This window comes from Macroventuria anomochaeta (assembly GCF_010093625.1).
Source record: "Macroventuria anomochaeta strain CBS 525.71 unplaced genomic scaffold BU25scaffold_2, whole genome shotgun sequence".
NCBI lineage: Eukaryota > Fungi > Ascomycota > Dothideomycetes > Pleosporales > Didymellaceae > Macroventuria > Macroventuria anomochaeta.
The window spans coordinates 656,297-683,214 of NW_022985363.1; the positions used below are offsets into that span (position 1 = coordinate 656,297).

A 26,918-nucleotide genomic window follows, 5' to 3' on the forward strand; every position below is an offset into this window, starting at 1 on the left:
CGGACGAACACCAAGATCATCAGGCACCACACTGCACACGCGTTCTTTGCCCCAAACGACCGTTTTGGACACCACAGTTCGCACCTAGCACCTTCAAACTCAGACGGCCCCCAACCCTCCCAAATTCACTGCCACCCATGGCAACAAGTCACGCACTCGTGCAAACAGTCCTCAGCACACCGAACGCCATTTCCAAACCACACGTCATCGTGACCAGTGTTTGGAAGGTTGGTCAGGCACCCAACCTGTTCGCATGGGCGGGTGAAGATGTTCATGTGCTCTGACCAACACGCGCATATGAGCCAATCAGAACGCGACAAAAGAGCCTCAGCCACTCGCTGAGCCACTGCGGCGCAAAGGCGGTGCTAAAATGTGGGTGTAGGGATGATGCGTGAACGCATGGCTAGGCAAGTAAGACATGGAGGAATATGGATATACAAGGTGAATGAATGACTCTGAGAGTTTGCTTGTTACTTTGTCCTTCAACGCAGCAGAGAGTATAAGTAACACCATTTCATACTTGATCTCACATCACACTACGCTGCGCAACAACACTTCTTTCAAACTTCCATCAAGCTTACAACCATATTGAATACATCTTACGGCATCTCACTGGCGCCGCAAGCCATCCACAATGTCAGCCTTCACATACCACCACACACGCACGCGCTCTCGCTCGCGCGAGCGCACTTCCCCGCCACCTCTTCCACGGCGTACATCCTTCAAGCGGCAGCGTCTCTTCCTCTCAGACGATGAAGATGACGGCTACGACGATTACCCCTACGCTGGAAACCACCGACCCTCCCGCGCACTAGTCAGGCGGGACCAGCCCAGCCAACTTGAGCGCTGGAACATCTGGTCTGACTCGCGAGCGGAAGAGCGCTGCGACTCAGGCAACGAGGAGTCAGAAAGGGAGCGACGTCGGAGACATCGACGCGTATCTTTTGCTGACGAACACAATGAGGACGAAGAGCGTGGGTTTCGCTTGAGGATCGCGAGACTGACGTCTGAGCGCCCGAGACATCTATCCCCGCCTCCAAGGAGGTATCAGACTGAGTCCGATGATGAGAGGGCGCGGGCGCATGTCTGGTCCGCTGAGTTGCTCCACAGGAGGGAGAGGTGTGTTAGTGAAGACTACGAGGCACGGGAGCGTGCGAGGTCAAGGTTGACGGAGCGGAGACGCAGAGAGAGGTCGTGGGGTGGCGACGATGAGGACGAGGAGATTGAAAGGGAGTTTGATGGAGAGAGGGTGGTGCGGTGGAGGAGGATCAAAAGGACGCGGACGGATGAATGGAGACCTTTGGCTGGGTGGCGGAGGGTATAATGGAGTGTCGCATTGTTTCGATCTTTTCGGTCTGGACTAATAACATGGCTGGTTTGTCTGGTAGAAGGTTGGTGTTTGGGATAGATGGATGGTAACTGGTTTCCTTTACCCCCTGTCCTTGTTCTTTCAATCTTCGACGGCGTTACGGTGTTTTGGCTCTGCGATACGTTTTGTCTCTACGATACCCATAACCATATAGCAAGTAAAGCGGATTACGACGTAAACAAGAATGAGATTATCGGTGGACTATCTGGCATCTGCTGTACGTGAGACTCGTAGCTTTCAAAGTTTGTCCTCAAAATTTGTGAATGAAAGAGAGCATGTAGCATTTGCTTTACGTTCCAGATCTCGATAGAAGCGGAAAAGGAATGATTGGCATTGCGTTTCAAGTGTTGTTCTTTCGCTGTTCCGTTAAGAAGAAGAAGGTAGAATGCCTTGCGACTTCAAATGTATACAACGATGATTGGGAAAAGGTCCTTCCAGGGCCTATGAGTGCGCACTCCCCAAGGTTCAGTCTCGATCCACATCACTGCACGAAGGTCGCTCGTAAAATCCTGTTGTATTGATATCTTGGTGGTAATGTACATGGCCCATCCGATTCGTCGTTCGATATCGATTGTGATCGCGCCGCGCAGAGGCGGAAAGACACCGTCCAGTTTGATAATCAGAGATGCCGTAAAGCGTCCGTTCTTGTAACAAGAAGGGTGTGCCGAACGCGGTTGTCATGCACCCCTCCACAACTACCAGCGTACCACTTAAGCCCGGTAAAGGGAGAGTTCGAAGGCAGGTGAGGAGGGCTGCTCAAATTAAACACGCTGAGCTTTCATCATCTGCGCATTGCGTTAGTTGGCGTGGTAGGGAATATATGGCTGGGGTGACTTACAGTAGTTAAACTGGAAGGATGAAGAAGAAAACGAGGTGTGGGAGCGCGGAAAGTTTTGTGCAGGCGCGAGGCGCGCTTGGGCCAGGTCTTGGCACCATGCGTAAATCTCAAGATCAGTCGAGGAATCATCGTCATGAACATCAGACTTGAGCTATAAGCCATTGTGTTATTTCGTACCTGGAGATGAGTCTGGTGCATGCTTCGCGGCATGCTGTAGGTCGCGGCGCATGTCTGCGGAGCTCCTACGCTGAGATATCTCGATTTGTTCGAACACGCCATCACGGGATCACGCTCAGTCGCTCCCCATTATGTTCGAGGAACGCGGTCCGCTCGTTTGTGAGCATGCAGCCCGGTGCACCCGCCTTGTCACCAGAGCAGAAGCTTCGTAAGACATTAGATGCTTTCAAAGAATCCAGTATGCTCATTATCACTTTTACATCCTCTTACTCATCTATTTACAGCGCGAATCCGCTCTTGGAAGCATCTTGATGACGACTGGACACAATTGCGAGCCGCAAACTTGGTCCACAACAGAGCAGGTCGAGATGTTGAGATAGTCGGTTATCTGAGCACACGGAGAGATGTGAACGCCAAGCTGTCTTTCGCCATGCTTCGCAGCAAAAACCAAACGTGGTGCATCCAGGTCGTCTCGACTGGCAACATTGAGGGTGAGGAAGCAGAAGCACACGTCCGTCTCAGGACACTGAGAGAGTGGACTCCTGTTATGATTCGAGGCAAGCTTCTAGAGAGGAGGCAAGCCAAAAACGACACCTATCTTGGAATGAACTTGATCACAGATCGGGAGATTTCGCTGACGAGCATCACACCCTTGAATGAGATTCCCAACGATATCATCATCAAGCAAGACACCGTTTTTGGTCCTGAGCAGCGGCATCTACAGCTGCGCACTGATCCTGAGCTGCGCAACAACATCATCAAGCGGCAAAAGGCTATGCAAAGGGCGCGACTGGAACTGGCCGACAATGGATGGAAGGAGATTGAAACCCCTGTTCTTTTCAAGTCAACGCCTGAAGGCGCACGAGAGTTTCTCGTGCCAACACGAACCAAGGGTTTGGCATACGCACTTCCTCAGAGTCCGCAACAGTACAAGCAGATTCTTATGGCCTCAGGTTTCACTAGGTACTACCAGTTTGCACGCTGCTTCCGCGACGAAGACTTAAGAGCCGACCGACAGCCAGAGTTCACTCAGCTGGATATGGAAATGTCCTTTGCAGCAGAGGAAGATATCATGGCTGAAATCGAGAGGTTACTGAGAGCTCTTTGGTACAGAATCTTGAAGCAGAAGGTACCAGAAACATTTCCGCGCATGACCTACGAAGAAGCCATGGCTTCGTACGGATCGGACAAGCCTGATCTGCGGTATACCTCGAAGATACACAACATCACCCAGCATCTGCCCGCAGATCTAATCGGCAAGATCACACCCCTCCAGGGCCCCACGGTGGAGGCCTTCAAGGTTTCAATCTCCTCCGACCCCAAGGTCACACGAAAGTTCATCTCCAAGTTCTTGGATAGTCCAGACGGCCGACCGTTTCTTGAAAATGCAGACGGCCAACCAGGCGTCTTTGTGGGCGACCACTCAGCACCCATGCAAGGCCTAGGACCCCTCGGCTACCAGTACGTGATGGAGGGACCCGAAGCCCTTGCAATCGAGCACGGCGACCTTCTTATTTTGCAAGCACGCCCAACCGCCCCCTTCACGGGCGGCTCGACCGTGCTTGGTAACCTGCGCCTCGCTCTGCACAAAGCCGCCATTGCCCAAGGTTTGGTCGATCCACCAGACCAACACGACTACAGGTTCGTCTGGATCCACGACTTTCCCCTCTTCTCTCCTTCAGTCGACTCCGAACCCGGTCAGGGCGGTACTGCCGGCCTCGCATCGACACATCACCCCTTCACCGCGCCGAAGACGCCCGAAGACGTCGACCTCCTACTCACCGCGCCCGAGAAGGCTGTCGCGGCACACTACGACATCGTAGTCAACGGCGTTGAGCTCGGCGGAGGCAGTCGCCGTATCCACAACGCCGAGGTACAGGAGTTTATCTTCCGAGACGTACTGAAGATGAAGCCCGAGCGCGTCGAAGACTTCAGGCACTTGCTTGATGTGCTAAGATCTGGGTGCCCACCGCACACAGGGATTGCGTTAGGGTGGGATAGGTTGATGGCCATTATGTGCCATAAAGAGAGTGTGAGGGATGTCATCGCTTTCCCGAAGAGCGGGAAGGGCGAGGATCTTATGGTCAAGAGTCCGAACAGACCTACTACGGAGCAGTGGGATACCTATGGCTTGCAAGTGAAGCAGTAGGAGAGTTTGTAGAAAGTGTTTGTATGATATGGTTTGTGGCTATTGTACATTATATTGCAGGTCCAAGGTAGTTGTATTTCCGGCGTTCTCATTTTGTACCTATGTAGCAATTGTAGTCTAACTGTTCAATGTGCGAGCTAGATGGCATCAACACTGCAGTGCCGCGAGGCAAGCCTCATACAATGCGTGACTCCCTACGCTCTCCGTGGAATATGGTCTCACTACTCGGATTCTGCGTTCTGTCACGTTGGTTTATGTGGTTTCTGTGATTCCACCAAGCCTTGCGAAGGCCTTTTGACTTTCTGTGCTTCCAGTCTCAGAGACAACGTCTGGCTTCAAGCTTTCATTTGCTCCAACAATAGTCTTCATATGCACGTCGGCACTTCCATACGCCTCATTGTGAGGTGCGGAATAGGCTCGTTTTCGCTTGCTCATTCGGATGCTCCAAAGCATAGGAATACCGACTGCCACAAGAACCCTTCAGCTCAGGTCTTCATGTACATTCAGATGCGTTTCAATACACCTACAACGTTGTGCCTGTTAGCTGCCAGCTTCGCTAATGCATTCCCTGCGCCACAAGAAGATGCTTCGGTCTCAGCTACGGTCACGCTACCAACCGTCGCTCCGAAAGAGACCAGTGTCGCTCTTGATCAACTTTCAGAATCAGCCAAGCTTGCTTTGGATAACACCCAGACTCTCTTTATACCAGCAGCAAGTAGAAGTGTAGTGTTTGCACCCCCTCTAATTTTTCGATTCAAAGAGAATGGTACATCAACTTCGCATCATATGGCCGCGTTGTTGTGCTGACAGAACTTGCAGGAGAACCCTGTTGAAGAACGAAAGGCCTACATCAACCGTACAGTGTTTCCAGAAAAAGAAGCCCAAGACACCTTCGAACCTGGTACCATAAGCGGTCTCGAGATTTGATGAGAGTGTCGGCACACACATCAATCAGATACTCGGTATCCACTACACAGGCATGTTCTTGGTTTGGGTAAGGCACTATAGAATACTGAAGAAGAAAGAAGACCTAACATGTTATAGCACCGATTAATAACATCTAATAAATTGCAACTGCAAACTCATTCACATTGCTGCAGTCAACATCCACACTGGTCGTTGTATCCTGGAGACATTCAATATCATTCGACTCGGTACCATCAAAGCGAAAATCGACTGACAATCTGCTCAACCACAGTTCGACTACCGTGTGAACCACAGTTTGACATCCAATGCCCACTGTTTTATGATTATCTCTCTACTACAAATCCACTCTCCAGAAATTGCTGCCACACAAAAAAATCGACCACCAAGCGTATCTACTCTCACACACAAGTTCACCCTAAAAGAGGTTCCACCGTGTCCGCACATAACGACCAAGCCTCAAGGCTAGTGTACTTCCACCATAAAGAGCCCAACACTACTCGTAAGTCATTGAAGACCTCTAGCCTCCATTATGCCATGCTTTAAATCACTATACCTATCCCGCAAGCCCCCAGCCCACAGTTTTCAATTCTCAACCACGATTCTGGAAGCTGCTGTGTACCTCCACCCTATATGATAAACTGACATTCTGACGTTCTGACATACTTGTAGCCATCACAAGATCTGCTCGCATGGGTTCAGGAGCGCAAAGTATCCCTGAGGACCTCCAGCCCTGGAATTTTCACCTAAGTACCTGGCGAATCATCCGCAGGTGTACGAGTATATCAGACTGAACAGGTTCTCGCACAACAGTGCTGAGGGCCTCCAGCCTCAGCCCAAAGAGGTGAAATTGCCGAGATTGGGGCCGAAGGAATTGTCTATCAGCGCAGGGGTAGAGATCACGGAGGATCTCCAGCCGGCGGGTTGGGATATTCGTCTCGCTGACAGTCCTGCCTGTAAGTTCGCTGAATATTTCCGGGTTTACCATTATTTGAGTTGCCTGCTGACTGTTTGTAGGGACCTTGGGGCCCCTTGAGCCAGAGAGCGAGGAGACATATTCAGAAGTGGACTGTTGGTCAGAAGCAATGGCCAGCACAAGATCAGAGGGCGCTGGGGACCTCCAGGCTGGAGACGCACAGGTTGAGGACGAACGGTTGTATCTTTACACTAGGAAGACTGCGACACTCGGTTCACCCCGGTCGAATGGCTGAGTAGCGGTCCTGCTTGTAAGTTCGCTAAATACCTCCAGGGTTCGACGTTGTTTGAGTTAGAGGTACTGACGCTATATAGGGATTTAGAACCCCTTGAGCCGGAGGGCTGATAGTTGCCTAGCGACCTCCAGGCTGTTGAAAGAGAGAATTGAGGAGACAGAATCCAGTGAGGTAAGGAATAACAAGCTTTTTATTTCAGCCACTTGAGATAGATTCTGTGGGTCCTGCAATTTAGATAAAGTAATAGCAAAAATAACAACAAGACAAGGAAATGGCCGAGTAGCAGTACTTCCTCACCTGATGTGTACGGCAGATCCTTAGTCTCGACATAGCGAGCGAACAAAGCTTCTTGCGAATGTACGCAATGCCATCCGAAGGCTTTGTGGAATGTATTAAATGCAGAGACCAGCGAACGCTTGACGCTCTTCGTCATTTCTGAATACCTCGGTGAACATTCCCCATAGCACTGCGCCGAAGAGCTGACACGTGCAAGCTGCGTGGGTCTATGCCAATTTCGAGCCCTGCCTCTGTGGTCGACCTTGGGTGCGATCTCGACGGTATGACCGTTAGTAGAGCATGGAAAATTGTGTGTGTGAACCAGGCTGTCATCCTTGACGCCTTGTCCGAGACGTCTAGTTCGGCTCCCATAGCTTTCGTCCACTTCCACCACGTGCCGGGCTTGCTCGAGGGACAGGGCGAGCGAATGAGTTCGGATCAATTGGGGCATTCGGGTCGTGACGAGGAGCAGGCGGTGCGCGGGCTGGCGGTCCTGGTGGAACGTAAGCCCCACGAGGGACAAATGCACCACGACCTCGAGGGGATGGCATACCACGACCTCGAGGTGCAACATGTCCTCCGCGACCTCCACGTAGTGACTGCTGCTGGTTGGCACGGCCAAAGTCGTTGGGGTCCCAAACACGCTGGTTATTCGTAATCGCCGCTGGACCACGGGGCGCACGTTGGAAGAGAACGACATCTTCATCGTCAGATCCTTCCTCCACCTTATCTTGGTTCGAATGGCTGGATTTGGGGCGCTCTGCCGCCTTGGGTGTCACTGCCGTGTTCTTCTTTGCGATGCTGGACTCTGACTCGATCTTGTGCAGAGTCAAATGGTTCTTGTACTCTCGATCCTCGCGGGCAACAGTATCACGAAGCTGCTCGAGGCGCTTTGCGCGGATGCCGAACTTTGAAGCAATTATCTGCTTGGTGGGGTCATTCGTAAGGAGAATGTAGGAGGCAAGCGCTGCATCTGGGTTCGACTCTTTGTTGATGCGCCAGAGGACGTGGTTGAACAATGGCTTTAGATAGGCGGGTACAGCACGCTTGGGCGACCTTTCCTCACGGGATAGTTCTGCGCTGTTGCGTGCGGTGCGATCTGGTGACTCCAAGGAGATAGCGTTTGTATCCTCTTTGCATGTTGCCGCTTCGTGACTGGCAGTCTTGCTCTTGCTTAAGGACGATCGCGGCGACTCTGGCGTTCTTGGTGCAGCATCCTCTAGACTATGCGTAGAGCTCATGGAAGTTTCGTCAGACATGTCGAGCGCATTGAACGAGCTCTCCAAATCCTCGTGGTAGTCATCTTCATCAGATTCACTGTCGTCCATAGAAAGCAGTGTTTCGGGCAGCATGAACTTCTCTACCTCGTTCCAGGTGCTGTATGCTTCGTCGACGCCTTCGAGTAGAACACGGTCGGCTGCATCGCCAGAAGACAGGGATGTGATCTCGTCCAACCACTTAACAGCCTCACGGGCGTCTGCGTTGATACGCTCATTGCCGTTCTTGAGGCGGTGAAGTGCAGTGAGTGCTAGTATTATGTTAGTGAGGGTAAGAGCGGGAGCGCTCTTCAAGGCATACTGTGCAGTGGAACAAAGAGACAAATGGCGCCCTGCGAGATCCACTTGCGGATTCCGTCGCGAGTGCTCTTCTTAACGCCAGCGATCAAGGCGGTGTCGTCGACTATGCAGTTGAATACCTTGCGCTTGGGCGGTTCGGGTGCGCGCATGGCGGCAGTGTTGGCACTGGCCCGGGGCGGGTACGGGCCGCCGCGCATGGTGGTTGGGGTATGCAGGGCACAAGTGAGTGTTGCAAACGTGTTGCGGTGGTGGTGAGGGAGTAATGTATGTGTCGAGTGTCGAGGTTTGCAGGATTATGGGGTTTGGGAACCGTGGTTGGCACACTCGAGGAGGGAAAGTGCGGGTTGATGGGCGGCTGAACAAGCATCTGTGTTCGCACAAAGTCTCAGGGCGCATGCATTGTGTGCGCGCGGGTTTGTCGCGGCGCAGCGAGTGAGTCAGTTGTAGGCAGGACGCTGGCGCTCATGTTTGGGGACGTGAGTGAGTGGGCGACAAGTGAATGTCGAAAGCCGACACCCACATCATTTGGGCTGAAGTGCTCAGACCAGGACGAAGTGGGATGACGCGAGATCGCCGAGCTCACCAGCCACTTTCTTACAGTTCGTTGCCTAATCAACAGCCTTGAATTTGTAGACCATTGATTGAAATAAAACATATCAGCAAATAGAGGCCATCTCCTCGCAAAAACTCGAAAACGCCCTCATCAGTATCGGTATTCGGTGTGCTTAGTCATATACAAAATCCCAAAGCTCAAGCTACTCTTCTCTCACGCATCGTTCACGTCTACAACACCGCCCAAACCACGTGAACTCGCCGACGCCTAATTCTCCCTACCATATTTCCTCGACTTCGCCTACCCAGAAATTACGCGACAACGTTAATTATGGCTGCGCCAGGAAAAGGCGCTGGGCGTGTGCCTACTGGATTCGCAGCGGAAACGTACATCAGCGACCACACTTTTCGCCAAGGACACCGAGCGATAGAAGGAGGGCAAAACTCGAAAAAGAGAAAGAGAGAAGGCAAAGGCGACTCGAGCGTGGTGACCGGAGCTGGCGCATACAAAGGACCGTGGGCACGATACGAGGAAGAGAGACCAGACGCAGCTTCAGACGACGAGTTTGGCAGTGACGAAGAGGTGGAGATAATATACGAGGAGGATGAGATTGAGGAGAACCCAGAAGCTGCGCCGAAGAAGCTTGCCGGCACCGATTACCACGACACCGAGGCCGAGGGTGAAACGACCGAGTTCAAGGGCAGCGAGCAGTACGACTACCAAGGGCGAACGTACATGCATGTGCCTACCGACCTCGACATCAAGCTCACTGGAGAGTACGAACCGAAAAACTTCATACCGAAGAAGCTCGTGCACACCTACAAATACCACACCAAGTCCATCACCCAAGTACGGTTTATTCCGGACAGCGGTCATCTGCTGCTATCCGCTTCTGCAGACTCTAAGATCGCCATCTGGGATACGTACCACCAGCGAGAGCTGCTACGAACCTACTCAGGCCACACGAAGTCTGTCAACGATATTGACTTTAACCCCGATGGATCGCAATTTATCTCTGCCAGTTACGATCGTTACATGAAGCTCTGGGATACGGAGACCGGAAAGTGTTTGAACAAATTCACAACTGGAAAGACACCCCACGTCGTGCGCATCAATCCCAGTACACCACACGAGTTCCTGGCTGGTATGAGCGATAAGAAGATCCTGCAGTACGACACAAGGAGCGGAGAGATGGTACAGGAGTACGACCACCACCTGGGACCCGTCAACACTATCACGTTCTGCGACGAGAACCGCCGCTTCGTCACGACATCAGACGACAAGTCGCTCCGAGCTTGGGAATACGGTATTCCAGTACCCATCAAGTTCATCGCTGAACCGTACATGTTCTCCATGGTCCGCTCAGCTCCTCATCCTTCCGGCAAATACGTCGCCTTTCAGTCGTCGGACAACCAAATCACCGTCTACTCTTCAACCGACCGGTTCCGTCAAAATCGCAAGAAGAGCTACCGCGGTCACAACGTGGCTGGCTACGCACCTGACGTGGCTATCAGCCCTGATGGACAGTTCGTCACCTCTGGAGACAGTGGCGGCTATGTCTGCTTCTGGGACTGGAAGACTTGCAAGATGTGGCACAAGATCCAAGCAAGTGATGCGCCGGTACTGGCGGTACAATGGCATCCGCGCGAGACCTCGAAGCTGGTCACTGGTGATTTGAACGGTGTGCTGAAGTACTGGGACTAGAGCGTTGATGGATGTGCAAGAATACAACATAGAGACTGTAGCATAGTTGGAGACTGATCATAATGATACCCCAAACTAGCGATCATATGCATCCTCCAAATTGACTGCCCAACGTGACCGTGATGCACACCCACACCACAACCCGTCCGTGCACCCCTGGCTTGGCAACATTTTCCACGCCGAACATCCTCAACTCAGACCATCAAGGTCAACGCGCCGCAACTGTAAACCCAGCCCGCCGTTCCCTCACCAAACGCTCCAGCCTCCTTCCAGCACCGTCAAAATGCTCCCCCGAGCGCTCCTCCTGCCCCTCCGGCGCACCATCTTCGCGCTCCGCACTTCCACCCGCTCCATCCACACATGCACCTCCGCGTCGCGGCCCACACTTTCGCAATGCCAATCGCCCATGCACAGCCTCCTCACACGATTCTCTGGTCTCAGGATAGGAGCGCAGACAGAGTCAAGAGTGGGTGGACTGGGCTCGCAGGTGCTCGCGCAGACACGGGGCATGAAAGTGCGCAGCTCGGTCAAGAAGCTGTGTGATGGGTGCAAGAGCGTGAGGAGGAAGAAGGGAAGATATGTGTATATTATTTGCTCGAAGAACCCGAAGCATAAGCAGAGGTGAGTAACTCCAGATTGGAGGAACGGGTTGAGGGAGACAGGGTGGTGGGCTAACGGGTGTGTAGGCAAGGATAGACGATCGACGAACGACAACAGTACCGCTATCGAGTTGTTATAACAGGAAGAAGCGCGAACGATTTGTACGTCACATGAAGGCAGTGCAGAGAAGACTCAATAGCAGAGGTCAGGCATCGGCATAGAAGAGGAGGAATCACTGTATCATATGTATACATACCAGGCAGAAGAGGGCATCACGTTTGAGCATTGTACAAGAAATTGCAACTTCATCACACTACCCTGGTGCTTTCCATCATACTCTCATTGCGTCATTGTGCTTCCCATACTTATTCGGGGCTTCCAGCGCGTCTCAGTTCAAGACCGATTTCAGCCCATACTCCCACCACTCCTACTTTCATTCCCCACCAACCCCGCCAACTTCAACAACTCATAATCCTGCTCCTTATCTCCACTCCCCAAATTAATCCTCCGTCTCGCCTCCGCCTCCCTCTCCTGAAACGCCCACTCCTTCCTCTGCGCCTCAGCAACATCATCACCACCGCATCCCCACACCTCCATACTATCAATCTCAAACCTGTCTTGCCAGTCCTTGCCCTTCCTTCCCGGCAGTTTGCTCGGGTAGAAACTCCCACCGCCTTCAGCCAGGTGCGTGAAGATGCCGAATTCGAGCGCATCGTCGAGATGGAGCGAGACGGGTGCTGGGCGGAACACGCCGTAGGAGTGGCTGGTTGCCTGGGATTGGGTGGGGACTGGGGTGCCGAAACCGACGCCGGCGGGGTATGTGGGCGATTTGTTGAAGTAGGCGTAGTCGCTGCTGAAGCTCGAGGCGGAGAAGACGTCGTGGGTGGGCGAGAGTTGGAACAGTTTTGCAGAGGAGTCGCCGAAGCATGTCTTGCCTGTGTGTTTCCATTGTGTGGGGATGTAGGCGCCGTAGGTGATTGTTTGGTTTTGCGAGGATTCGCAGACGCTGCTCGAGTAGCGTTTGGGTGGAAGCATGTCTTGCAGAGTGCGTTCGCGGGTACTTGAAGGTGCCGAAGGGAGAAGGCGTCCGGAGACGAGAAGGATGGTCGGCGCTCGCCAATTGAAGACTTGCTTTTCAAACGACCCCATGGAGAAGCCATGTGCGTTGCCGCTGTAGAGAGGTCGCAGGCGCCTGAAGAGGTTGCTTCCTTTGATGAAAAACGACAATTGACTGAGGGTGGTGAGGTTGAGTATTTCGCCTGGGTTGCGCAGGATCGGTTCTGGATCAAGTACAGTCTTGGGGGGTGGTATCACCGGATGTGACTCTTGCGTAGGTGATGTGGAGTCTGACTTGCGTTTGGAGAGGTCGAAATCTTTTGCGAAGAGGAAGTGCTCGAACAGGGGGTTTAGTCCGTCGAATAAGAACGGTAGACTTGTAGATAAGACAGTGTCGAAGGTACGATATGTAACACCGGGATGCTTGTCGGTAATGAAAGACGACAGCACTACTTTTGCAGTTCGCCGCAGATTCTGAATGCGCGTTTCAGAGAGCTCAGGCGCCAGTGTTGACAGGCTCTGCTGTGCATCGATCGGTGCTATGAGCAGTAGTAGCTCGATGAGCTTTAGGAAGTTGTCTGTGGGGATAATCGAGTGGTGTACATTGGTCTGTTCGCCATGTTTGAAGACCTCTAAAGAGTCCATCAAGTCGAGTGCCGCCAAAACGAGCTCATCGTCCTCGTCATCTTCGTCACCTCCTTCATCACCTCTCGGCGTGTCGATTGCGAAGCCCATCTTCTCAGTCACTTGGTCCTTTTCGTGCTTTTGCTCTTCAGCTTTTGATCGTATGCCATTGTCATGTACAGCCAGACTCCTGTATATCTCTCGTAACCAGATCTCGCGCCCTCTCTTCTTTAGCACAGCCCCATATCTTTCAGTAAGGATAGTGACGACCTTCAGCAATGCCTCGTTCGTAAGGATAGCCGGTGCTTGTGAAGCGAATGGGAATGCGCCGAGGTAATTAGCCATCTGGAAGATGACTGACCCTACACCCAGCGCATCTGGCAGCTCCAGGAACCGACATAGCGTTGCCTCGCTCCAGTATTGTACCCCGGATTCGGTATCGGCCAGCGACCAGAAGACGGATTTGAAACAGTATAGTTCGAGGGGAGTGTAACTCTTCTTTGCGAACGCTTGCGCGAGGTTGTGACTGAGCTGCTCTGCCTGGTGTTAGTAAACGCTCTCTTTCCAGGTCGTGATCCTTCTCTTCGTATCCTAGGTACTTAGTATATCACGTACCTAGTGTCGGGTGCTGAGCCTCATGTGAAGCTCCCTGGCCCATTTTGGCGAGTTTATAGCAATCTAGCCATGAGTTACGGGTGGTGTCGCGTTGTATGCCTAGCAAGCGATGACGGCATGTGGGGTTATCGATAAGGTGGATGTGGATGGTGTGACGGCACCATCACAGCTTCAACATAACATAAAATGAAGTCGAAAAGTCCGAAAGAATGAATAGGATCGAGCTGGTTGAGCCTTGCACACCTGCTTGATTGGTAATGGAACGGCGACGCGACTGCATTCATACATCACGTACACGGATACATAAGACATCGGAGGGGAAGAAGAAGAGTTGAAGTTCCATCGGTTATGCCATCATACTATGGACCTACCTGACCGTGATCTTGGAAGCTGCTAAGTGGTGGTAGTGACAGCCAAGAGGCAGACTGTCAAACCACCGTAAACGCAATGCCATCATCTCGTAGGCCGTGAATCGTTAATCATAATGTCGTAGTCAAGCCTGCTGCGACTCGAAGTGAGGCCTACTCTCGAGGCTTGGTCGCGATGAGTCGCGTAGGTCGTATATCGAAGCACTTTTGGGGTTGTGTTGTCGTAGACAGGACGTGAACCAGTCAGCTACTAAGAGGCAACCCTGTCCTCAGCTCCAGCAGAGAAGCCGCTGTCATCACCGCCGAAGCCACCAGCATCTCCACCAAAACCTCAAGTGTCACCGCCGAAGCCTCCAGCATCCTCACCACCAAAGCCAGCACCAGCGTCAAAACCACCGGCATCAGCACCGAAGCCGCCACCGAGACCATCGTCGGACTCGTCGTCGGTACCATCACGCCACTCGATCGTGTCAGGGTCTTCGGGCTTGAACTGCTCGAGGAAGTCAGGCACCTCCTGCTTGGACTCGAGAAGGATCTTGACAAGGTCTTCGCCAATATCCTCGTTGCGGTCGTTGTAGAACGATGTGGCCTTGCCCTCATTGCCGATACGAGCGGTACGACCGATACGATGAACGTACTCAGTGATACCTTCATGCTGTGTGGAGGGCAAGTCATAGTTGATGACATGCTTGACGTTGGCGACATCAAGACCACGAGCAGTAACACCGGTAGCAACGAGGATGGGGCAGCGAGCGGTGCGGAAGGAACGCCTGGTTCATGGTTAACGACATGTTACTCGGAGCTGGGCCGAAAGACTTACAGAGCATCCTCACGCTCACGCTGTGTACGGTCGGAATGGATGGAAGTACACGGCAAACCCTTGTTGTAAAGGAAATCATCGACCATATCACATTTTCGCTTGCTGTTCACGAAGATGAGCGTACGCTGGGGCTCACTGGAGAAGATCAGGTCGAACAGAGCCTGGTCCTTTTCGCGCTCATCGACGTAGACGATGGTTTGGGTGATATTCTGGTGAGTACTGCCGACACGACCAACCTTAATACGAAGGTAATCCTGGTCCATATACTCCTTTGCAAGGCGGCGAGCGGACTTGGGGAACGTAGCAGAGAACATGAGATACGTATGGTCTGCATCCGAGCTGACATCTGCCGGAAGGTCAGCAAACGCTTGTGAGCATGGGGTGAGCTACGAACCGGAGCCAGAAAACAGCTTCGCCATGGCCTCTTCCCAGCCAGAGGAGAGAAGCTCATCAGCCTCATCGATGACTGTGAACCTGCGTACATGTCAGTGAAGATGACTTCGTACATGGTGAATCTGACTTACTTTAGTCGACGGAAGGACAGCAGGTTCAGGTTCTGCATAAAGTCCATAAGGCGACCGGGGGTAGCGATGAGAATGTCACAGCCCATCTCGAGCTGCTCGCGCTGGTTGCGCGTAGGAGCACCTCCGTAGACGACGCACGGGCGCAGCATAGTGCGATAGCAGAGGCGACGAGCCTCATCGAAGATTTGGCAAGCCAGCTCTCGGGTGGGGCAGACGACAAGCACAAGAGGCTCAGCGCGGACGCGGTCTGTAAGAGGGTTGTAGCGAGCAGGGTTAGGACGTGGAGCCGCAAGCTGACGAGCCTTGCCCATAAGCTTAGACAAGATGGGGAGCAGGAAGGCCGCGGTCTTTCCAGAACCTAAGGAGAGTCAGTCAGAGGCAATTAGCTGTTGTCAATGTAATAAAATACCAGTCTGAGCAATGGCGACGACATCGTGACCGGTCAAGACTGCAGGAATGCAGTAGGACTGTATGGGCGTAGGGGCTGAGTACTGGCAAAGCTTGACGTTCTCGAGCATGACCGGATGAAGCCCAGCATCGTCGAACTGTAATGTGGTAAGCACAAAAGTTGGGTGAGCTGAAGGTCAGGTAACTCACCTCGCGGACTGGGTGAACTTTCTCAGGGCCCTCGACCGTCACCTCGTATGAAAGAGCCTTGATAGCACCACCAGCACGCTGGAGGTTCTCGTCCTGGAAGAGCATCTTCTCCAACTCGGGATTGGGCTCGCCGACGTCGCCGAACTCATCATCCCACTGGTAGATGGCAGCATCGGACAGCCACTGAGCGTCCTTACGAGTCTCATCGCGCTCAACGTCACCGCCAACGACTGTCTCATAGTTGAACGGAATGGGGTTGTTCCTATGCGTGTCAGTATCTGCTCTGTTGCGTCTCCATTGTGCAAACCAACCAGCCGGCATTCTTCGCACGAGCGAGATCTTGAGCAAGCTGTTCCTTGCGGGCAGCTGCAGCCTCCTCGCTCATAGGAGGAGGGGCGGGGCGAGCGTGAGGGGTCTCGCCTGCGTCAGACATGACGAATGGAAGTAGACAAGGAAAGAGTGGTGCTGCTATAGTAGAAGGTGAGAGTGAGTGAGCTCGAGGAAAGGTGTGGAGGTGAGTGGGGAAAAGGCCGTGCTGTTGTTTATGTACAGGCTGAGGACGAGCTATGACCCGGAGCCAGCCCTTGGCGGCAGCGACGACGATGGGGCAAATTGCGAAGCAGAAAGGGCGCTTGCCGCGGAGAATGCCAATGAAGGTGAGAGATTTTGCGCGTAACCTGAAGTTGTTGCTCAAGATGAACGCCTGAGATGCTAAGATCGAGAAATTGAGAGTGAGAAGACACTGTGAAGGAGCGCTTAGGAACTTAAAATCTAGCAAGGAAGCCGAAGTACTTAGGCAAGGGTACTGGGTGCAACTTTACGTACCCCGCTTGCAGCAGGCTCACGGTGAGGAGCACAAGAAGGACGAGCGGTGTGGCTGCGCACTCACCAGATCCACGAAAACGGGTTATTGTCTGAAGCATTCTGAATGCTGAGGAAGCGAGACAAAATTGTTTACAGGAGCAGTGCGGTGTTCGTTTACACAACGGTACGAGCCTACCTCCATGTGGTACAGCGGCCTCACGAAATGTAAACCCAGCAGCTGAAGTAGATTTAACAAGACAACAGTTTATAAATCCAGAGGTGTGAGGTCGTCATGAGAGCTCAGCCACTAGGCTTTCTCTCTCAAATGCTGGATGTTTGGCCTGTCCTAGGAGGGGGAAAGAGTGCTGGTTGACCTGTATTGATTCTGAAGAATGAAGCACAGAAAGAACTTGAAGTGACGAAAAGAGCCTCAAGCTTCCACAGAGTCAAGGTAATCGCAGGGCCTGAAGCGACATCATGTATAGCTGTAGCTGCTCACAGAAAGGTGGAAAGCTTACCTACCTTTCTTATACTGTTGTCAACACAACAACACTTAGAGTTGTGCGCGCAAACATGAGCTCATGTTGCGATTTGCGTTGTACATAAGATGTTCTCCAGAGCGCCTGTGATTGCCGCCTGGGCTGGGCTGGGTGGATATATCAATGTAGGCTCAGAACAGTCCCCCGTATCATCAAGAATGCGCAAAGATGAAAGAACAGTTGTCGTCATATTTGAGCTAGGATGATGCCATCCCTGAAAGAGCTGTTCCATATTTCAGCATTGTACGAAGAGGCTCGTTTTGGGTGACGCACCAACGAAGAGGAGGTCAACCCCAGTGGAATGCAACACTACCACACAAGCCTAGAACCCGTCTATGATCTACTGAATACCTCCTCGCCGTGCAGAGATAAACAGAGGTAGCAATCAAAGCCGAGAACCCACATGCTATTGCGCCGTGACGATCTATGCAAGAATCTTGCTAGGGTGTTGGTGTGTCTTCATAAACGAACCTCTTCGTACTCCTCTTTGTACGTATGCCTATGGTGTGGTGTTGAATGCAGGAAGTCGATGGCAGACTTCAGAAGTCAGTTGTGTTCAACAGGGGAATTGAGTCCTCCAGCTCCGCACTTCCAATTGACTTCGAGACTAGACTGAAGACAGCTAGACCCCAAATCTGCGAGATGAAGTCGATCGGTTCGGCGGTATAACGGACTACCGATTGGCTAGAGGGTCGATAATGCCGACCATAGCAACTAAAATTTTGGAACGCGGCGAAAAGTAAACACTGCAACATCCCCTCGTTCTCGAGTAATTAGGTTGTGGCGTTTGTGTGATAGAATCGCGAGGCTCAATTGACTTTGCTCTCTCCTTTTCGCCTCTCCTTGAACGCTTTGCTGCGTTTCTCGAGCCTTTGTATTTTTTGCCCCAGTCCCTACCCCTAAAATCAGGAACGCGTCGCCACAACCGCAGCCATGTCGCAACGAGTTACGCGGTCGCAGGCAGGCTACACGCCCAAGTGAGTCCAGTTGATCCACTCAGCAGTGGAAGGATTGGACGATCGGCAACGGCGGCTGACATGCATGCGCAGGAAACCAGAAAACCCCGGTTTCGTCGAGACACCTGGTCGCAGAAGATCGCAACGTCGCAAATCGATTTCCACAGAAGACACCGAGTCCAATGGCTTTGTCAAGCGTAGCGAAATCAGCTCCACTCCCGAGAAGTCTAGGAGCAACGGACATGCCAACGGAAATGGGCACACAACTGGTTACGCCAACGGACAGACGAATGGCAATGGTCACGCCAACGGCTTCGCGAACGGTCATGTGGAAGAGGGGAATGCATTGAACGGATTGCAAATTGAGGCAGCCAAGAACTTTCCTCCCAAGGACAAGGGCGGTCTGCACGAGTTTGGAGGCGCTCTCGGTATGAGCGCCATGATGACCGGTTTCCCAGCATTGATGTTCTACATGTGGATTGGAGCGACATTCTACGATGGGAAGTTTCCCAAGCCAGCTGAAGGCCAGAGCTACTCAGACTTCTTTGGACACATGTGGAACCTGGTCAAGACAGAGGCCTACCCAACCAACCAGGCCTGGCAGATCTACTGGTTCTTCGGGCTTGCCCAGATGGCATTCTACATGCTCATGCCCGGTGTCTACCGCAAGGGCAAGGCTCTTCCTCACCTTGGTGGAAAGCAGCTCGACTACTACTGCTCTGCAATGTGGTCATTCTACTCCAGCATTGTCATCATGCTGGCTCTCCACTTCACGGGCATCTTCAAGCTCTACACTCTGATCGACGAGTTCGGCCACATCATGACTGTCGCTATCCTCTCGGGTTTCCTGTGCTCAACAATTGCTTACATCTCAGCCCGTGTTCGTGGAGCTACTGTTCGTATGACCGACAATGTCATTGTTGACTTCTTCCTCGGATCTGAGCTGAACCCCAGGCTCTTCGGTATATTGGACTTCAAGATGTTCCTCGAAGTTCGCATTCCGTGGTTTATCCTCTTCTTCCTTTCTCTCGGCACTTGCCTTAAGCAATACGAGAAATACGGATATGTCTCTATGGAAGCCATCTTCCTCCTCTTCGCGCACTGGCTGTATGCTAATGCTTGCGCAAAGGGCGAGCACTTGATCATCACCACCTGGTGGGTTACCTTAACTAATGCGAGTAAATGTCCGCAAACTAACACATATACAGGGATATGTACTACGAGAAGCTCGGCTTCATGCTCATCTTCTGGAACATGGCTGGTGTACCCCTCTCTTACTGCCACTGCACTCTCTACGTCGCCAACCACCACCCTTCGGAATACACATGGCCAACGTGGTTCGTCGTTCTCCTGACGGCCGCCTACCTCGGCATGTATTACATCTGGGACACCACCAACAGCCAGAAGAACCAGTTCCGTCAAGAAGAGCGTGGCGTAGTCGACGAGCGTACCACCTTTCCCTACTTTAAGTACGGCCGCATCGCCAACCCTAAGACCATCACAACCAAGCACGGAAACAAGATCCTGGCTGATGGATGGTACGGCAAAGCACGCAAGATTCACTACACATGCGATCTGTTTTTCGCCATTTCGTGGGGTCTGATAACCGGCTTCAACTCGCCGTTCCCATGGTTCTACTCCGTCTTCTTCGCCGGTATGATCATCCACCGCGCGCTGCGTGATATTGCAAGGTGTCGCGAGGTATATGGTGAGGCATGGACCGAGTACGAGAGGCAGGTGCCTTACCTTTTCATTCCCGGTGTCTTCTAGATATTGCAAAAGCAAGCTCTTCTTTGTCGAGTCTTTCGTCAGGCTTCGGCTTCGGCTACTTTCGTGGGCGCTCTTGGTCGCCATTACATGTTCTGTTCGCATTCCTGGATCACCTTGTTACACACTATGTACTATAATATTCCTTTCTTTCTCGCTCGATGTACGATAGACAGGACCACATGATGATAATAGCAGTAGTAATGCATGTTGTATGAGACGATTGAAGAATCAGAACAATTTCTACAGTTTCCGCTGACATTCTGACATGTGGATCTTGAAAGCCATATAGCCGTTTCCGCGCTAAAATAATGCCAGACCTTCATCCCCTGCCAAACCATTTCATCACTCATCACAACACCCCGCAATCACCAAACACCAAACACCAAACATCAAATATCACCACCATGGATGCAGTTGGCTCCGCAATTCGCCCCATGCTTTCGCCCATCACTCGCAACCTTCCCAAGCCCATCGCGGACTTGGGCGAGTCACTCCTCGGGTCCGTCTGCTACCAGACCCTCTTGCACGACATCGATCTCACCAAGACCGAATGCGTCAAGCTCGCCATCTCGAAGGGTCTAGGAATCGGCATTATCGGCGCATCATCGGTCGTTAAGATTCCACAGCTGCTCAAGGTGCTCAACTCGCAGTCCGCTGAGGGTCTCTCCTTCCTCTCTTACGTGCTCGAATCTGGCGCCTACCTCATCTCGTTGAGCTACAACGTCCGCCATGGATTTCCATTCAGCACGTACGGCGAGACGGTGCTCATCCTGATCCAGAACATCGCGATCGCGTCCCTGGTGCTGAACTACAGCGGAAGGCAGCCTGCGATCGCGGCGTGGATTGCAGGGTTGGCTGGTGCTGGATGGCTTCTTTTCAACGAGAACCAGGTCAACGAGGCGAACCTCAGCTTGGCCATGAGTGCCGCAGGTGTTTTGGGCGTAGCGGCCAAGGTCCCTCAGATCTTGACGATCTGGTCTGAGGGCGGTACTGGCCAGTTGAGCGCATTCGCTGTAAGTTACCCCACGACCAGCATGTCGTGACCAGCAATTACTAACTCACACATAGGTCATCAACTATCTCCTCGGCTCCGCCTCGCGCATCTTCACCACCTTCCAAGAAGTCGACGACCCGCTCATCCTCTACGGCTTCGTTGCCGGCTTCGCGCTCAATCTCGTCTTGTTCCTGCAGGTTCTGTACTACTGGAATGCACCCGCGTCGAAGAACACCGAGAGCAAGAAGCTCAACAAGCCCGTCGCACCAGCTGTCGCGGCAAACCAGGAGGAGATGAAGCGCGCTGTGTCGAGCGGCGCTGCGCCCTCTTACTCAAGCGTCGCTGGCAAGAGCCCTAGCACCAGGCGCAGGGGATAGATACAGTCACATTTGGTGAACTGGAGATATCAGGTAGACAGTTCATTGCTGCTTCTTTGCACTGTCTCATCCAACCTAAACTTTCCCTTCTCATACCCTCCTCCCACCATAAGTATGAACATCCTCCGGCCTTGCCAACACATACACATACGGCGGCGGCGCATCAAACCTATCCTCATACTGTGGCAATTCCAACCCCACATCCCCCTCATATCTGTCCTTCCTCCGCCATATCGCCCTTGCCTCCTTCCTCTGTAGTTTTTGCGGGTGCACTAAGCCGGCCTTGAACCGACTAGGTCCGGGATGAACTGAGGTTCTCTTGCGTAGGTAGTAGAAGAGGAGGATTGAGGTCGTGAGGAAGCCGATCGCGACTATTATGATGAGGATTGCGGTCCGGTGGGGGGTGCAGGGGTTGTCGTAGGTGCCGCATGTTGAGGAACGTTTTAGTAGGTTGTGGAAGGTGGTGGTGGGTGCCATTGTAGGCTTGTGGAGGCAAGGTTGATTGGGGAGCTTTTGGTGTCGTTGCTCCTTCCTGGTAACCTTCGTTTAACGCTCGTTTACTTGATCTCTGACTCCAGAATTGACTTGATGTTTGAATGTGCAACTAAGTTTGTGAGACTACAAATATTGAGAGACATGGGGCATGGAGGCCTACATAAGCACACTTCGCTTCGTGCGCCCCTCGCACGATCTTTGTCCAGCCTCTCCAACAAAGCCTTACAATCCACCTTGTGATCGCTGAGCCTTTGCGGGCCTTCGCGCCAGGCAAAGCCAGGCGCTGTTGGCCATTCTCGTGCGTCGGTGTGAGCCGTTTGTGCCCCTGCACTGCCTCGCAGGTTGCCTTGCACAAGGCGCTTGCGTGCCGTAGGCAGCGCCACAGGCTTAGACCCAGCGCGCCTAACATTATCTTCATGTAGATAACTGGTCGACAGTCAAAAGGACTCGTGAGAAGGAGTCGTCTGCGGGATTTGATGGTTCCATGGAGATGTGGGAGGTGCACGATGAGGCAAAGACGTTGACGTTGTACTTGCAAAGGCTTGTAATTCCCGTCACTATAGCGGTGCTGGCTCGCCTTGCGGATGGCTTTAGTGATGCGGTTCGAACTTGAGACTGAGTATATGTTGCTGGTTGATGGTCTGAAGAATTTGCGCAGAGTGCCTTCCTACTGCACTTGACGTCGTGCGCCTTTGTGATGAATAACGAGGTATCTTTACTGTCAACTTTGATGCAGTTTAGACCTTTCTTAAAGCACATCTAGAGTAGTAGACTGGCTCATCAAGCGAGGTTTATTGTTTATCACGGTTTGGGCTGTAGAGTCTTCGTCGCCTGTAATGCAAGACATGCTCAGAACCTCGTGGCGATGCTCATCAGGCGTCCAGCATCGCGGAACAAAGCCGTCAGCTTCTTGCAATGTATGTATCGACAGTGTCGCGCCTTATACACGTTATACACGGCCTGTACCTTAGGTGACCAAGGCTCATTCCGGTGAGCACTGTCAATGCTTTCATCTGTGGAAACAAAAGCGGATGCTTTGAGACCTTCATAACGGCGACTTCGGCACCGTACCGAGCTTGCTGTACCCACCATTGTTACGCCATGCCTGTCATGCCCGCCCATTTATGTCAAGATACCTCCTTCCGGTAAGATCGTTCAGCTGTAACCTGTAAGTCGCCTCAACTGGTACCCTTTGACTTCCGTGATGCGCATTCCATGAACCATTTACTTCCGCTCTTGTCGCCAAAACGCGATGGATTTGGCCCGGCATCGTGCTCTTTGGCTTCACTAACGATGCGCCTCAGGTACCGCGATTCGTTTGAAAGGAGGAGACAGTTCGATACCTCGAAGTGGATGCTTCACTGACGCCAGGAGAATGGTGTCTGCTGAGCTCACCGTCGTCGCGCTTCATACTTGTTGCAGTGATCCGTGCCGCAACGTAGGTACGCGGGTGTTACGATTAAAAGGCTCAGCTGTTCAACCATTCGAGTGGAGTATTGTAGACAGGCAGTAAAGGTCGGCTTCGAACACTGAGCTGAGAGTGGATGGTCTGCTTCTGTACCTTGCTGGTCAGGTACAGCATATAACCCTAAGCTGCTGTGTTTGCTGCGTAAATTGATCCGCTGGTGGCAGTACTGCTTGAATGTTTCGAAAGTCGGTACCTGCTCGAGCAATGCCGAAACAGAAATTCGATCGTCAACGTTGCGCCTGTAACGGGCCTTCACGACTCAGAACCTGCGATACCCTGCGCAGGTCATCAGTAGACATATAAACCTTGTAGACGTCCGGATATACATCCTCAAAAGACATGTACTGTCGTCACAACGCTCTCGACCAAAACTGCACATCCGCGGGATAGGCGCTGGGACGGCTCGTAGAGGTTAATGCAAGATTGCATGCAGTAGCCGCATTAACATCCTCATCGTGGAGTTGCGATAACAAGACCAAAAGCACCCTTCGTACAACAGCCCAGAAGAGCAATGACATGTCGCAGATTCGGCAGTTGATCCTGAGGCATTCACCACTTCATAGATACGATGCACGTTGTGCCTTCTATCGTCCTCCAAGCTGAGGAGGCTGGCCGCGGGTGATTCGGATTACGATGTTCACCCGTTCCAGGTACCCGTCCCAGAGATTGGCTTTGCCTGTGAGGTGTAAATGAAGCCTCGCCGGAGCACTGCTTCTAAGGAGCGTAGTTCGGGCGGGTACTCTTACGTTAAAGAGAGCTTTTTGGGAAGACGGATGTAGACAGCCGTTATCCTCTCCAAGTTGGGAAGAATGAACGTCGTAGGCTGGTGGTCATGGCTGCTTCCTCCGCCGATTTAGAGTTTGACGAAGAGTTGGTGCTCTTACCAACCCGAAGTTGAGATGGCGCAAGGATGGCGCTAGCACTGGCTCTAGATCGACGCTACTCTGCACTAGATCTGTGGCGCAACCTTAATCCCTGACCTCTGACCTCGAGTCAACGCAGACTCGCAGAGACGCGCCCTCCAACACACGATAGCATATCGTGTCCGGCGTCGCAGCTGTTGTAGAACACCAGCCTCACCCATGCCAGTCAAAATGCACACGGGCTGACCACTCGGGTGACTGCGTGTCTGTAAGTGACACAGTCTTCGGCATACTTGCACGACTCGCGCGAGAACTTCGAAACTTTAGCAGGTGCCGTTCAGCAAGGGACTACCGGTACGTACCTTTGGTCGAGCAGTCCAAGTCCAACCCAACGGCGGAAAATCGTCATCCTCCGCCGGCCGAGCATTGGACCATCTCTCTTGCCTTGATGATGGCAAATTCGACAACTGTGAGTTGATGACACACAGTCGCGTCAAGACCACAATCCAGTTGTCCAACATGTTTTTGTTGTTGGGATCTATGCAGCTATTAACGTTCACTACTGCGGCGTCACCTCACGTGGCATCACACGGATCTATCGGTCCTGCTGCAGCTCTTCCCGCTAAACTCGAGAACTGGCAAGATTACTATCTTCCCAAAACGGTCTGTGTGCTCAGCACTTCCACTGGGCTTAGTGATGTGCCACCAGCATGCCAGCCATTGTGGCACCAATTCGTAACGCATGTCAGAAACTTTATTGGACAGGGCTGAGGAGCACACCTTCTGGATGCCCCGCAGACGCCAAACGTATCAAGAAGCTTGCGATCTAGCGCCGGAGGCTTACCACTTCCACACCCTCCCTCATCTCGTGGGGATTTCTCCGACCGTGCAGCTGTCTACTCTTTACTTCTGCATGTCTTTTATTCGATTTGGGGCAGGGTGTTCACCATTAACGCCAGGATGAAATTGCCTCCTTTCGAAGTAAGTAGTCCTTATCTTGAAGTGCTCTCATCAAGCTCACGTTGGCTAGGTAATCCTCACATGGCCCAAGCCAAACTACGCCAACCCTGTGACACGCGGCGATGCACTCCTCATCGTCAACTCCATACTCATCGCGCTGGTAGTGATAACTGTTGGGCTGCGCATGTACACGCGTATAATCATCAAAAGGTGGTTTGGGCTCGATGATGTTTTCATCCTACTTGCGTTGGTACGCATGTTTCACGCCCATATTGACTTTCCTTCTAACGTTCGATAGGTCTTTGCCGTTGGGTTGACTGCTGTCGTTTTGTTGGCAAATCAGCGGTATGGCTGGGACAGACACCTCTACGACATACCTCTCAACAATCTTACGCCAACCTTGAAGATCGCTATGGCTGCCAAAGTGGTGTTCACGGGAGCCGCAACATTTACCAGGTTGTCTCTCCATTGCTTCTACTATCGCTTGGTCGCCGACACAGGGAAAACTTGGTTCAAGTGGTGTATCCACCTTAATGTTGCCTACACCCTTGGGATCTTCATATCATTCCCGTACGTCTGCTCCACTGTCAACTGCTTGAAGGACGAACATTCATTGGCTAACACTTGTCAGGTTCATTGCGGTCTTCCTATGCACACCGGTCTCGGATTATTGGGTGATAGGCTCGCCGGCTGACAGCTGTATGAACGAAGGCACTGTAACTCTCATCTGTGGAATCATCAACTGTGTCGCCGACTTCGCGACCACAGTGACCCCGATCCCACTCATCCTGGGTGTAAGTACTCATCTCGTCTATAGCTGCACATCGCTCATCGACCTAGCTCCACATGCCCCGCCGCCAACGCCTCGCTGTCGCTTGTCTCTTTGCTATGGGAATCATCGTTACTGTTGCAGGTATTGTCCGGACTTGGTACATTTACAAGTCATTGGTCACGACTTACGATAACACTTGGTAAGCCTCTTAACCCTAAAGCAACTCGATTCAACAACAGCTGATGACGTTGCAGGTATGCGTACCCTCTCTGGATCGCTGCTGCAGTGGAAATAGACCTCGGCGTTATCTGCGCATCAGTCCCAGTCCTAAAGCCGCTGCTTTCGAAGATCCCCTTCAGTCTGTCCGGAACGTTCTCAGGCGGCATCTCGCTAAAGAAGAGGTTCACCAGCTCCGGCTACAACTCGAAGGCATCCAAGACGTCGACCACAACTGCTGAAGGCTCACGAAGCAACCCGAGCGCATCGAACCTCTCATCGAAGCGAAGATCAGAAGCGATTCGGGCTGCGCCAGACCTCGACCAAGACCAAGGCAGAAGCTACGAGCTGAAGAACTGGGACGAAGAACGCGCCATCTCAAGTCCCGAGCCTCTCGATCAGACAAGAAGGAGTCAAAGCCAGGAAGCTATACTCAGGCCAGAAACCAACGAAGAAACATCAAAAGGAGGAGGGTTCCAGAAGATCTGGCAAAAGATGCGATCCGGGGAATCGGAATCGTCAGGATCGAACGAGGACATGACGATCAAAATGACTTCAGAAGTCGAGCTCTCGAATGAGCCAGCAAGCGCATATAACTCAAAACGCCACTCTCGGCACAAGGACGTCTTCAAGCAGCATCGCGCCACAAAAGACCACACGTCACCGTCACCGACTCCCAAGGACAGATGGATCTGAGATCCGGCGATTGAAGTAGTAATATC

General features: G+C 52.4%; 11 protein-coding genes across 11 annotated transcripts; 7 read left to right on the plus strand and 4 right to left on the minus strand.

Annotated features, from left to right (window-relative positions):
* Positions 1-634: 634 nt before the first annotated feature.
* On the plus strand, positions 635-1,324 carry BU25DRAFT_453924 (uncharacterized protein; the record flags this gene model as incomplete). Its single annotated transcript, XM_033709835.1, has 1 exon — positions 635-1,324. One exon carries the CDS (start codon positions 635-637, stop codon positions 1,322-1,324), a length of 690 nt encoding a protein of 229 aa, XP_033566927.1.
* Positions 1,325-2,549: 1,225 nt separating this feature from the next.
* Positions 2,550-4,533, plus strand: BU25DRAFT_329908 (uncharacterized protein; the record flags this gene model as incomplete). Its single annotated transcript, XM_033702337.1, has 2 exons — positions 2,550-2,622; positions 2,669-4,533. 2 exons carry the CDS (start codon positions 2,550-2,552, stop codon positions 4,531-4,533), a joined length of 1,938 nt encoding a protein of 645 aa, XP_033566928.1.
* A 2,767-nt stretch (positions 4,534-7,300) lies between these two features.
* BU25DRAFT_330144 (uncharacterized protein) lies at positions 7,301-8,670 on the minus strand (the record flags this gene model as incomplete). The annotated part of the gene is made up of 2 exons (XM_033702345.1): positions 7,301-8,472; positions 8,523-8,670. 2 exons carry the CDS (start codon positions 8,668-8,670, stop codon positions 7,301-7,303), a joined length of 1,320 nt encoding a protein of 439 aa, XP_033566929.1.
* Positions 8,671-9,152: 482 nt separating this feature from the next.
* BU25DRAFT_406052 (WD40 repeat-like protein) lies at positions 9,153-10,854 on the plus strand. The gene has a single exon (XM_033705181.1). The coding sequence runs from the start codon at positions 9,405-9,407 to the stop codon at positions 10,776-10,778; it is 1,374 nt and encodes a 457-aa protein (XP_033566930.1). The 5' UTR covers positions 9,153-9,404; the 3' UTR covers positions 10,779-10,854.
* A 136-nt stretch (positions 10,855-10,990) lies between these two features.
* BU25DRAFT_406053 (uncharacterized protein) lies at positions 10,991-11,493 on the plus strand. Its single transcript, XM_033705182.1, has one exon. The coding sequence runs from the start codon at positions 11,062-11,064 to the stop codon at positions 11,401-11,403; it is 342 nt and encodes a 113-aa protein (XP_033566931.1). The 5' UTR covers positions 10,991-11,061; the 3' UTR covers positions 11,404-11,493.
* Positions 11,494-11,653: 160 nt separating this feature from the next.
* BU25DRAFT_357460 (restriction of telomere capping protein 5) lies at positions 11,654-13,752 on the minus strand. Its single transcript, XM_033703573.1, has 2 exons — positions 13,674-13,752; positions 11,654-13,594 (listed from the first exon to the last, which is right to left on the minus strand). The coding sequence occupies exons 1-2, from the start codon at positions 13,714-13,716 to the stop codon at positions 11,784-11,786; spliced, it is 1,854 nt and encodes a 617-aa protein (XP_033566932.1). The 5' UTR covers positions 13,717-13,752; the 3' UTR covers positions 11,654-11,783.
* A 620-nt stretch (positions 13,753-14,372) lies between these two features.
* On the minus strand, positions 14,373-16,367 carry BU25DRAFT_329943 (DEAD-domain-containing protein; the record flags this gene model as incomplete). Its single annotated transcript, XM_033702339.1, has 7 exons — positions 14,373-14,811; positions 14,862-15,207; positions 15,256-15,335; positions 15,386-15,743; positions 15,795-15,930; positions 15,983-16,244; positions 16,294-16,367. 7 exons carry the CDS (start codon positions 16,365-16,367, stop codon positions 14,373-14,375), a joined length of 1,695 nt encoding a protein of 564 aa, XP_033566933.1.
* Positions 16,368-18,258: 1,891 nt separating this feature from the next.
* BU25DRAFT_470637 (ERG4/ERG24 ergosterol biosynthesis protein) lies at positions 18,259-20,256 on the plus strand (the record flags this gene model as incomplete). Its single annotated transcript, XM_033710798.1, has 4 exons — positions 18,259-18,302; positions 18,375-18,471; positions 18,568-19,436; positions 19,490-20,256. 4 exons carry the CDS (start codon positions 18,259-18,261, stop codon positions 20,049-20,051), a joined length of 1,572 nt encoding a protein of 523 aa, XP_033566934.1. The 3' UTR covers positions 20,052-20,256.
* Positions 20,257-20,455: 199 nt separating this feature from the next.
* Positions 20,456-21,422, plus strand: BU25DRAFT_417338 (mannose-P-dolichol utilization defect 1 protein-like protein; the record flags this gene model as incomplete). Its single annotated transcript, XM_033707798.1, has 2 exons — positions 20,456-21,064; positions 21,120-21,422. The coding sequence occupies 2 exons, from the start codon at positions 20,456-20,458 to the stop codon at positions 21,420-21,422; spliced, it is 912 nt and encodes a 303-aa protein (XP_033566935.1).
* BU25DRAFT_81695 (uncharacterized protein) lies at positions 21,405-22,550 on the minus strand. Its single transcript, XM_033712145.1, has 2 exons — positions 22,078-22,550; positions 21,405-22,026 (listed from the first exon to the last, which is right to left on the minus strand). The coding sequence occupies exons 1-2, from the start codon at positions 22,333-22,335 to the stop codon at positions 21,715-21,717; spliced, it is 570 nt and encodes a 189-aa protein (XP_033566936.1). The 5' UTR covers positions 22,336-22,550; the 3' UTR covers positions 21,405-21,714.
* Positions 22,551-25,208: 2,658 nt separating this feature from the next.
* Positions 25,209-26,892, plus strand: BU25DRAFT_453933 (uncharacterized protein; the record flags this gene model as incomplete). Its single annotated transcript, XM_033709836.1, has 6 exons — positions 25,209-25,229; positions 25,279-25,458; positions 25,507-25,778; positions 25,840-26,002; positions 26,049-26,179; positions 26,235-26,892. 6 exons carry the CDS (start codon positions 25,209-25,211, stop codon positions 26,890-26,892), a joined length of 1,425 nt encoding a protein of 474 aa, XP_033566937.1.
* Between the last annotated feature and the right edge of the window lie 26 nt (positions 26,893-26,918).

Coding starts and splice junctions, on each gene's coding strand:
- BU25DRAFT_81695 (XM_033712145.1), bottom strand. CDS start 22,335: ATGAAGATAATGTTAGGCGCGCTGGGTCTAAGCCTGTGGCGCTGCCTA. Junction 22,027..22,077: donor ACGAAGCGAAGTGTGCTTAT/GTAGGCCTCCAT, acceptor TCACAAACTTAG/TTGCACATTCAAACATCAAG.
- BU25DRAFT_406053 (XM_033705182.1), top strand. CDS start 11,062: ATGCTCCCCCGAGCGCTCCTCCTGCCCCTCCGGCGCACCATCTTCGCG.
- BU25DRAFT_406052 (XM_033705181.1), top strand. CDS start 9,405: ATGGCTGCGCCAGGAAAAGGCGCTGGGCGTGTGCCTACTGGATTCGCA.
- BU25DRAFT_357460 (XM_033703573.1), bottom strand. CDS start 13,716: ATGGGCCAGGGAGCTTCACATGAGGCTCAGCACCCGACACTAG. Junction 13,595..13,673: donor GGCTCAGCACCCGACACTAG/GTACGTGATATA, acceptor AACACCAGGCAG/AGCAGCTCAGTCACAACCTC.